A 12060-nucleotide genomic window follows, 5' to 3' on the forward strand; every position below is an offset into this window, starting at 1 on the left:
AGTATTATTACCACTATTATTATTAGGTGAACATTATTTAAGTTTTATAAGTCATCCGAAGTTATATATATATTCATATATATATGTATAAGACCAAGCTTCATCTCCCGGAAGTCATTCCCGTCCAGCGACTTACGCCAGTCACTTGGGACTGCATTGCATTTACAGACGACCCACGTAGACAGACAACTCGAGCAGGGCCCGAGACTTAACACCATCTCGAGACTTAACACCGTCTTATCGTCCCGGGGACAATAGAAGATGTGTTTGGGACGAACAAAGATCTTCCCCGGGACGGGACGAAAGGGATTTTTGTATGGACAGTATGTATCAGCTCGCCAGGCCAAATAATATTTTTTTAATGCCAAATATTCATTTATTATCAAGTACCAGCTGCACTTGGCTTGCTCGTATCTAACACGTATCTAACACGACTGAGCTGGACCTGTGTATCGCTGCCTGCAGCTAAACGTATTATTATTATTTATATTATTAGGGGTCCAGCCCAATGGGATTTAGAGTAAGACGCTTTGTGACATCATCATACTATGTACTATAAATGAGCACATTATTATTCAGAATGTACATTTGAGTGGTGTCCGGTACGCAGTGTAGACTTTGTTGCTCTGTAGTGGCTTGAGATTACAAACTAGGCATGTACTGTATGTGTGTTTATGTACTTTCTTACCTTGTTGATGTCTCTGGGTCTGTTTGATTATTAGTTTTAGAATACTAATGAATGTTAGCATTCATTATTGTTGTTACTATTTGTATTACTTTTTATATTTTTAGACAGATAGACAGATAGATAGATACTTTATTAATTCCCAAAGAGAGATTGCAGATAGATGTTTAATAACAGTGATAATGCCTAATTCCTAATGACTATTATTATCACAACTATACTGCTATCTTACCATACTATACACCGATCAGCCACAACATTAAAACCACCACTAATAATCACTAATACTGTGTAGCTCCCCCTCGTGCCGCCAAAACAGCTCTGACCCGTCGAGGCATGGACCCCACAAGACCTCTGAAGGTGTCCTGTGGTCTCTGGCACCAAGACGTTAGCAGCAGATCCTTTAAGTCCTGTAAGTTTTGAGGTGGTGCCCCCACGGATCGGGCTTGTTGTTCCAGCACATCCCACAGATACTCAACCTCAACCCTGGCCATCCACATGATGTTCATCAGACCCAACAACCTTCCTCCATTGCTCCATGGTCCAGTTGTGATGCTCAAATGCCCATTGTAGGTGTTTTCGGTGATGGACAGGGGTCAGCATGGGCAGTCTGACCGGTCTGCGGCTACACAGCCTCATACACAGCGTGTGTGTTTTGACACCTTTCTATCATAGCCAGCATGAACTATTTCAGCAATTTGTGCGACAGCAGCTCTTCTGTGGGACCAGACCAGACCGGCAAGACTTTCTTCCCCACGCATATCAATGAGCCCATGGGCACCCATGACTGTGTAGCCGGTTCACTGGTTGTCCTTTCTTGGACCACCTTTGGTAGGTACTAACCATTGGTCTCATTGGTGTTTAATATAATATAATATATACACCTGCATATTGTACTATACTATAGCATATTTCAACATGCCGCTACTAGTAAATCATTACATATTGTTACTGTGGACTACTTACTACTTTTTTTTTACTCCTTTTGACTCTGTGCTCCTGCAGTAACACTGACGTCCACACAGTAGCATCCTTGCTAAAGCTGTACCTCCGAGAGCTGCCCGAGCCGGTCGTTCCCTTCTCTAAATACGAAGACTTCCTCAACTGTGCACAGCTGTTGGCCAAAGACGAAGAAGAGGTATACATGATGCAGCTGTTTTGATCGACGTGTACGCACTTTGTAAGCTGTTACCAAGCAATACAATTGAAATGTCCTTCATCTCCAGGGCATCCAGGAGCTTGGAAAGCAAGTCAACACTCTACCTCTACCTAATTACAATCTCCTCAAGTACATATGCAAGTGAGCGCCGCCGCCGTTTGCTTTTCTGCAATGAATTGGATGCTGTATCTCTGGTGCTGAAACACATTATGCCTTATACCATATGATTTTAATTGAATTATTCTTTCTATCCCTTAGGTTCCTGGATGAGGTTCAGTCCCATTGTAATGAGAACAAAATGAGCGTCCAAAACCTTGCCACGGTATTTGGGCCAAATATCCTCCGACCCAAGATGGAAGATCCAGTAGCTATCATGGAAGGTGTAAAAAATGTGTATGAATTTAGTCATGTAAAAGTAATCACTCAATTGTTTTTATTCATAAAAAATAAAATAAGAATAAAACAAACAAATACAAATTACCAAAGTTTGTTAAACAATTGTTTTACTTTTGGGAGACTAATGAAAGTCCACACTCTAATCTTATTAGTATGGAATAATTATTTTGACCTCAAAATTTGAGTTTGTTCTTTGATAACGCAGTGGCAGACGGCAAAGAGAGTTTTTAAGGAGGAAAATATTTGCAGGTCATGTGTAGGATCCAACACATCCAACATGATCCATGCCATCCATAAATAAATAAATAAATAAATAGATTAGCTTAGGTCTGGCTGTGATCTGCCCAAGGTCAGTTTATTTCTCTGTACAGTTTACCCTCCACCATTGAGTTTGAGTGACAAATATTCTAGGTCAGAGTATTGTTATTATGAATATCTGATACCAGACCTTAACGTTAAGGTCTGGTATCAGACCTTAATATGGCAAACAACCAAAAAGGTTGTTTGCCATATTACTTTGGCATAAATGAGATATCTAAGTTAGTCCTTGCAATGGCCACCTCTATAAATCTGGCCATCTAATAGTGTCTCTTCATTTCCAGGCACCTCACTTGTTCAACACCTGATGACCATACTCATCAGAGAGCAGCACCGCCTGTATGCAGGAAGGGACCAAGAGGGGACCACGGCCCCCCAGACCAAACTCTCCATCCAAGGGCAGCAGCTCCAACATCGCAGCCTTGGAGCCTGGATCTCAGAGGAGGACCTCCAGAGCTGCCCGCCCTCCAACCCCGACAGTGAGCTCCATAGCAGTGCCTCGTCCCTGGATGCCAAATTGTGTGCCGCCATCACCCCCACGCTGACGCCAAACCCTAACCCTGCACCAAAGCTGGCAACTTCCATAGGTAAGGGTGAAACGGTGGTCAGTCCCAGTAAACAAGCCAAGGCGCTGCCTTCCTGGAAATATACCTTCAAAAGCTCCTCAGCGCCTCGCACCCAACCTCAGCCCAAGCAGGGCGGTGGTGGTGGTAGTGGCTGTACGGCAGAAGTCAACAGCACGTCTTCCAGTGGAGGTGGCGGAGGCGGAAGCGGAGGAGGTAGCGGAAGCGGAGGAGGTAGCGGAAGCGGCGGCAACTGGCTGATGAATGGTTTGTCGTCGCTAAGAGGCCACCGACGCACCTCGTCAAGTGAGAGGTCGGCGCGCGACCGGGACTCCACCGGCTCCTCCCAGAGGCTGTCCACCTACGACAACGTGGCCTCCTCATCCTCAAGCCTGGGGAATGTTCCCAGCATTGCCAGCACGCCATGGTCCACCTCTTCCTGCGAGATCTCCGTACCGGAGTTGGCCACCAGCGATCCCGCCACCAACCAAAATTGCAGCGCTGGTGATGGAACTGGGCACGGTGTTGGAGATAAAGGGGAGTGGTTAGAAAGTCAGAGGGGGATCGACAGAGGCAGGGAAGGGGTGGCAGGGGCCGACGGGAACTATGAGCAGGAGGACAGCAGTGAGGCTCTGGACCTGTGCCTTAGCAGTGCCGCCTGCAGTGAGAATGGTAATACGGTTTTGGCATCCGGAGTGCCGTCCATTGTGATTTTAGAGCACGGGGATGGAGGGTCGGCAGCCCTGGATGGCCTGGTAGAAGGCCTCAAGGAAGAATTGAGAAAACAGAAGAGCGCATACGAGGCCAGGATGAAAAAGTAAGCTGTTATGCTAAACATGATATGCAGATGTATTTATTTATTTTTTTTTCTAATTTATTTTAAAATCAAGATATGCAAGCTGGAGATCTAGGAAGAGATAGATTCTTACTTATACTTTAAGAATACAATGCTATGTTGTATGTTGTACAAGACTAATGGTCATTTAGTGTGCATTTACTTAAAAATAATATTCCACATACACTGTCTTGTAGAGCAATTGTTCTTTCTTTACTGCAATCATATTTGTACTACATTCAATTTTGCTCAGTTGTCACATTGTAAGTAGCGTTTGTGAACGACTCATTTATCTCTATTCATTGTCGCCCTCCTCAGGCTTGAGGAAGCCAGTGCAGCTCTGTGTGCCCAGATGGAGCGACTGGAACAGGAGATGGAGCAGGAGAGGAAAAAACAACGCATGCTAGAGATTAAACTGCGAAACTCAGACCGGGCAAGGGAGGACGCAGAGAATCGCAACCGGCTTCTAGAGAAGGAAATGGAAGATTTCTTTGCCACTTTGGGAGATCTGGCCTTGGGGCCAAGGACTAGTGATATTTAAACCCAGCCTGGCCTCTCCTGGATTTGTTTCAGGCCTTAATCGGGACTGACATCGTAGGTCAAACTCTGACAAGATCTGACAAGGGCAAAAAAAAAGTCAGGGCGTTCCTTTCCAAAAAATCATGGAACATATTTGTCCATTTTGAGGTGGTGCAACTGAATTTCAGGGGTGAGGACAGAAGTATTGTAAATTAAGGGTATTGGAGGCAGACAGACCAGACCGTCTGGCACGTTCCTGACTAAAGGGTGCCACCCTGCACTGGATGATTCTAATCCTCCTTGGAGTGAGACCTGAGTACTCCCTTTCACTCCTGGATACATACCAAATTCCAACGGGTATCCGTGCATCCCATCAACATTTCAGCCTTAAGGAGCCACCGCCAGTATATTTGAGGGCCAAGTAAAAGAGTGAACGAATGGATTCATTCAATGGCCTCTGAGGTAAAAGGGAGAAGTAATTCCTCTTGGGATGGGGAAAAAGTTCATCATTGATTCAGCTAATATGCGGTGAAAAACAGTTGTCTAAAATGTCTGAGGGGGAGATCACAAAAAAATCAGCAGGATGGATTTTATTTTGAACGCAGGGCCAGTCAAAAACACGCTTTATCAAGCACCTTTTTAGAAGCACAGGTCTTTGATTGATGCAGCAGAGTATCTTGCTTTGATTCAGCAATGCTGTGGTCTGCAGATGGATAATTTAGCGGCCAGGACTGCTAGAAGTAGTTTATAGAGTGTGTAAGTCATGATGTCTTTTTGTCAGCTATACAGTTTATTTCACAGCTTGAGTTGGAGTTTGGGATTGATACCTGTGGCAAAGCATATATGTAACTTTTACGAGTGAAATGCAAGTACTTTGCTGAAATGACGTGCAAAACCCAGTGTCAAATGAGTCTGCACTTCTCACAAGATCAAATGTTGCGAGGCTTGAACCTCGATGTGAGAACTAAATGTTAAAGCTCAAGAAAGCCCTCTCTCTCCTCTCAGGCCTCTCATTCTGGTGATCTATGATGTCCTCAAACTGATACAAAGTGTCCAATTCAGACAATTTGGCGGATTTCTTTTGTGGGAGGGTTTTTACGTCAATTGGACACAGCCACAATAATTCTGGATTTCTCCTCACATCCTCAGGCCTCTTTTTTTGCCAGTGTATAGTGGAAATATTCCTCTCGGTATATGCTGACAAAACCTCACTCTTTGGTTTACAGTGACTCACAGATTGCAACAGTGGAATCCACACGAGTTGCAATTATTTCATGTCTTTCACAAGTCAGCCTGCCATGTGAAAGTCTGCATAGGTGCAGTCAAAACCAAAGCCGCCATCTGCCGTTTGATTGCTGGTGGCTTTTGGTACAGGAAGCTGTCCACTGCCACCAGATTGACAGTGGGATTTTCCTCCTTGTGCCTTCAGGGAAGCACTGTTAAAATTGGAACCACTTAGTGTTGCCTGAAAATAGAGTGGTGATGCATACTCATCTGGAGTCCACGGAGTGGCCACAGCGGTCTTTTGTTATACACGATCAGCCACAACATTAAAACCCCTGACAGGTGGAGTGAATTATATATATCTATATCTATATCTATGTATAGATATAGATATATATATGCAGCAAGGGACCATATATATCTCTGATATATATATGCAGCAAAAGAACAGGCAGTTCTTAAAATTGATGTGTTGGAAGCAGGAAAAATGGACAAGTATAAAGATCTGAGCGACTTTGACAAGGGCCAAATTGTGATGGCTCGATGACTGGGTCAGAGCATCTCCAAAAGGGCAGGTCTTGTGGGGTGTTCCTGGTTTTCAGTGGTTAGTACCTACCAAAAGTGGGCCAAGGAAGGACAACTGGTGAACCGGCAACAGGATCATGGGCGCCCATGGGCTCATTGAGGTGATTGGGGAGTGAAGTCTAGCCCATCAGGTCTGATCCCACAGAAGAGCTTCTGTCGCAAAAATTGCTGAAAGAATTAATGCTCGCTATGATAGAAAGGTGTCAGAACACACAGTGCATCACAGTTTGCTGCGTATGAGGCTGCGTTGCTGCGGAGTGCCCATGCTTATCCCTGTCCACCGCCCAAAGCGGCTACAATGGCCATGTGAGCGTCAGAACTGGACCATGGAGTAATGGAAGAATGTGGCCTGGTCTGATGAATCACCTTTTCTTCTACATCATGTGGATGGCCGGGGTTAGGGTCTGATCCGATCAAGTATCTGTGGGATGTGCTTGAACAACAAGCCTGATTCATGGGGGCCCAACCTCACAACTTGCAGGACTAAACAGGACAGATACCACAGGACACCTTCAGAGGTCTTGTGGATTCCATGCCTTGACGGGTCAGAGCTGTTTTCATGGCACGAGGGGAAGCTACACAATATAAGTTGTTATTAGTGGTCGTTTTAATGTTGTGGCTGATCTGTGTATATATAGCAGACTGCAAAAGATGAAGATGGCCCTCAGAAGGTGCCATTTTTTGTTTCATTTTTTATGAAGAATGTATTCTCGTAGTGAATGTAATGTGTTGTGAACGGAACCAACCTCAATGAATTCCTTTAACTTTAAAGGGCTAGGAAAATAGTGAAAAAAGCCCAAATTCACCTTTTCCGCACAGCAACTTTAAGGTAACCTTTAACAAATCCTAACATGACATGGAGGTTTTAGATAACATTTGACAGTTTGTTCCTTTACTTGGTGTTCACATAAAGCTTCTGTTGTCTCTGTGGAGACTGGAATTTTTTTTTTTCTCCACCTCTCATTGACTTAAATTGTTTTCACAAACAGCCAATGAAAAAAGACATTGGTCATCACATGGCCATTTTTTCCAATTAGCTCCTAAAAAAGACCCAATATTTCATTAGGGGGAAAACTGACCTGCAGTGGTAGCTGAAAAGGCAGTGGGTAATCTTGGGAAAATCTTTATTTTTCACATAGCAACCACAGAATCTTCTGGTAAAAAAAGTGTCATCTGCGTATGGACTTATATGGAGGTGAGGAACATGCAGTCAAATATTCTAAAAATTGCTTTAAAAACATTTTACAGTGTATGTTGTACGCACATTGTGCCTGAACTGTAGACCAGGGGTGGTGGGACCTTTTTCCTATTTGAGGCCAGATTGCTACATCCAGTGTAGGATAGCAGGCCACGGACCTCTATGAAGTAACATACAATAATAAACACCTACTTGCATGGAATATCGGCTCTTCAGTATGACTTTTAAGCACCGACTTCTCCATACTCAATGTTCCCAAGTAAATTAATTCTAAAACTCAACGTACCCTGCCTCGTTCTATTGAAGCCAGTTGGGCCATTTGAATGTGGCAATTCATGAGAAAAATTTCCTTTTTTTTTTGTTTTTCTCAAGGTGAGGTTTCGTAATTTTGTTTAACAAATTGTTAAAACATGACTAGTTCCAAACACAAACAGAAATAAAAAATATCAAAGTAATACATCAAATCTAGAAAAGCCCACCCTTGTCGTAGAGATCGTCATCAGACCAGGTAGTTTTATTTCCTTTGAGACTAATTTAAACATAAACGTGAGGCAAAAACAAAGTAAAATGGTGCATATGTTTTCAAGGCAAACACTCGCGGTTGTATGTACTACGGGCATTGCATGTGGTGAAATTGTTGTGTGAGCATCCAGAATGTGACAGGATTCAGCAGGATTTATTTCTTTGTAAACCCTGAAAGAAGTATAGTTCCAAGTTTAAATGTGCTTTTGATCAGGAAAAACTGTGATGGTATTTTTCCTTAAAAAAAAAAAATCTATATATATATATATATTATTTGTACAGAAGCTTATAGATAACATTATTTGATAGCCCTGATGAATGAGTAATGTTACAGTGTTGGTCTATGAGCGGACAGTTATGAGTGTAAAGAAATGTTTCCTTTGAATCTGCCGAGCAGCTATGGTGCTTATTTATTATGAATCTACTCTATTATAATGAATAGACATTTCTAAAAAAATAAAAAAAAATAAAAAAGGTGACAAGATCTACCTGTTGGGACTCATGGGGCAAATGTAAATTTGTGCATTGTTCTGACCGGTCTAATTAATAACTTAAATCTAAAGCAAAATGTTGTTCTAACATATTGAAGACAGACACAAGTGACTCCAAGTGTATTTTCTTTAATTGTAGTACATGTTTTCTATTTTTTTTTTTTACATTTTTTTTCTGGCATCATCAGATCCCAGTGCATGTATTTTAGTAGTGCACTTTGTTGTTGGTTGCGCTTTTTTTTTTTTCTTCCTCCCCCGGAAGACGCAGAGCCCATGAATTCTTAATACTAGTTGCATGGCTGGATTCACTAGCAAATACAAACCAGCACCTTACATATAACAAGGTTTTTTTCATTTCATCTTTTTTACTTTTGTGTGCGTGTATTTATTAACATTACATTAGAACCTTGTTTATACGAACCCCACGGCAATGACTGAAGGATTACACATGAGAACTGCCCCTAAACCAGTCCAAGTGGTTAACATATGATCACGAGCATCCTCAGAAGCAAACCTCTGATTTGGCCGGGAAGTTGGTGTAATGCCTAGTATACAACAAAGTCGTCAAGAGCCAGAAACTCTTGTGATTGGTCCCGGACTAAAGAGGAGCCCATGTTGGTTTGATATTATCTTATAAGTCTTGGCTTCTATAGTGTACGCCAAAATCCCAAGATGTGCGACTCCCCCGTGATCTCCGTCCTTGCTAAATTCTATAGTGTGTGCACTAACAGGATTTTGGTGGGGGGGGGGGGGGGGTCCTTCAAACGCGTGATGCTGTGTTTTGAAAGTATTCAGGTGTATCCCTGCCATCAGTGAGGTTTGGATAAACGGGGCTCTGCTGTATCTGGCCTTACCACTCAACCGAAAACAAAATCTTCCGGCCACACCCGAGATGAAGAACTCTAGCCAGATTCGATCGGCGGGTAAGACTTAATTATGTAACGATATGACTATAAACAAGTCAGAGAAATTGATCTCACTCCTAAAAAAGAAAAACCCATGGATTGACAGTACCAAACATGTTTTTTCTCTATACCTTCAGGAGACAGTTAACATGGCTAGGCCCATCACTTAACTAGCACAATTTGTCGAAGGTATTGCACGCAAACTGTAAAAAAAAAAAAGAGGGGTAAAGGGAGGGAAAAATATATACACATATAACAATTCTCTTACTTCTAGGTTAAGTATACAGAATGTACAAAACTAGAGGTCTGCTAAAATGAACAATAGTACACCTTTGAAATAAATAAATAATGACATCTGTTATTCACACGATTTCAACAGCTAATTCTGTGGGTAACCGAGTAGCCTGTAGCCAATTTGACAGCTGCGTTCGTCCAATTTCATTTAAGAATTTTAGGCGCGGGTCGGTAAGTCAAAGCCTAACTTAAGATCAGAAGTGGGAAATGTTCTCATTTCAGAGGTGCGGTGCAGCGCAACGCGACAAACCTGATCGAATCATTCTGTCCGCTTGCAGGTGGGCTACGGAAATGAAGGGCACTTTGAAACAAGCTTCTCAGACTTTAGTTTGGCGTTTTAGAGTAGATGAAGATAAGGAGTCTGAAGAAAACTTTTGTAACCCGATTTCGTCACATTCCACCAGCTACACTACATTTCACCTAGTACTCTGCAGTACAAACTTGGGATTGAATTGTGACGCCTGTCTATACATCCACTGTAGAAAGATACAAAAGGATATTCCGAATGATTTCCTCTCTTTTGATTCATTTTCATGATATAAATGATTAATGGATTCATGTTGTGTTAAGCTGCGGTACCAATTAGGTTTGAGACTTTGATGGACGACCTTGACGCAACCGCCCATTTAATGACCATCCAACCTGACTTTGAAGAGTCCGATAGTGACACATTATACACCCTGTGAAAGACTTTATGGCCGATAAGGAAACAAAATAAAAATAATAAAAAATAAAAATAACAGTAGAAAAATATATAATACATTTGCGAGGACATCCGCCTCGTTGTGTGACGTTTTTTTTTTTGGTGTTTTTTTTGTTTTTAACGTGAAAACCTCGTTCTTTACCGACCCTCGAAAAACCCGTCGCACATAAAAGATACTTAAGCGAACAAAACCTCGACCAAAAAAAAAGAGGCACTTTCCTTTATCAAAAAAATAAAAATAAATAAAACTCATAATGGGGCTGTTATTGCATACAATATGAACTTGTTTGCCTTTTAGGAAGAAATCCTATAATTTTGTTGTGTTCAATTTCTTTTCTTTTTTTTTTTTAACTTTACAGTCTTGATTAATTGCACTAACGTCTTCCATAAATTGTTAAAAAAATTTGTCCGAGTTTTTTTTGTTTTTGTTTTTTTAAACACCGGAAATCTGCCCAATGGTTTTGTTATGCTGAAACAATCATACAATTGATAGCAAGGACATGGTTGACCTGACAAATAAGGAGGATTTTGTGACTGTGAAGCAGAAGTCTGGAAGTCTATCTGTGCCGCTCCATCGGGCCGCAAACAAAAACAAACCAAACAAACCACCAGCACAAAGCGCTATAGACATCACAACGCCTCACATTCTATTTATACCGTGATGGACTATACAGCTCTGCACAACTCTTACATTTCATGTCATTTAACAAAGAAAATAGTCCTAATCTATGACGATGGAGCGACGACCTACGATCAGCCAGCTTGCATAAAACACCTTAAATATGTGTCTGAAGTTTAACACTTGAGGGGATAAAAGAGCAAATGTCCATTTACAATGACATGATACACATGAATTGTCTTTTTTGTTCATTTTACACCATGACCAGTACACGCTTATGACAGCGTAATAATGAGCTTCCTGTTCTGTGTGAAGGAGAACAAAAAAAAAAAGAATCTTTTAAGGTTGAAACGTTTGCCCCATTGGACTGTGTCCCAGCAGGGTGAAGAGCTGCAGCACGATGGGAAGTTTCTCAAGAGTAAAACTTAAGACAAGGGGATGTGTAAGTGAAAACTTAAGGTCAAAACCAACTTAAGATGTTTTATGCAAGTGGGCCGCCCTCTTTCAGTCACACAGCTTAACGCGGAAACTAGAATATAAACAGTTAAAAAATACCATTTTCACATCAAAAGGAAACATATTGGAAAGTGGGAAATCTAACAGCATATGCAGATTACCAGCAGCCGTCAAAACTAAACTTAACACAAAGTAAAAAGAAAAAAAAAGTATAAAGGTTAATAATCTTTTTACAAGTAAGGAAATAGTAGTGATTCACAAGTAGTGAACTGTTTTCATTACACAATTGAATCTGAAGGATGTTAATCCAACTAAATACATGGTTTTAAAACTGTTTAAGACAAAATAAGCAAGAGAAAGTTTTCCAGGGGAGTAATATGATCAAGAATTAATAAAAAATAATTTCCAAATGGCTCACTGCAAATTAAAAAGATTTATTTTTATTTTACTCTACATTTATATGGTATGTTGTAAAAAGCCGTAGCTTTGAAGTGAACCGAACGACTTTATAAAGAGAAATAGATCACGTCCAAAGACTAACTAACAAATTGCAATATATTTATTAAATTTTTTCTTACTCGTCAGTTA

The 12060-nt window shown here is 41.4% G+C and overlaps 1 protein-coding gene across 1 annotated transcript in view; it reads left to right on the forward strand.

Moving 5' to 3' along the window:
• arhgap22b (Rho GTPase activating protein 22b) overlaps nt 1-4497 on the forward strand; it is a gene marked incomplete at both ends in the record, with an annotated part of 47187 nt that extends 42690 nt beyond the window's left edge. Inside the window, 5 exons of the mRNA XM_080021686.1 lie at nt 1691-1823; nt 1912-1985; nt 2103-2224; nt 2843-3938; nt 4275-4497. Of these exons, the coding sequence (XP_079877812.1) occupies nt 1691-1823; nt 1912-1985; nt 2103-2224; nt 2843-3938; nt 4275-4497 (1648 nt within the window). The remainder of the gene's footprint in view (nt 1-1690; nt 1824-1911; nt 1986-2102; nt 2225-2842; nt 3939-4274) is intronic.
• Nucleotides 4498-12060: the final 7563 nt, after the last annotated feature.

This window comes from Zeus faber, assembly GCF_960531495.2.
Source record: "Zeus faber genome assembly, chromosome: 20".
Classification (NCBI taxonomy): Eukaryota; Metazoa; Chordata; class Actinopteri; order Zeiformes; family Zeidae; genus Zeus; species Zeus faber.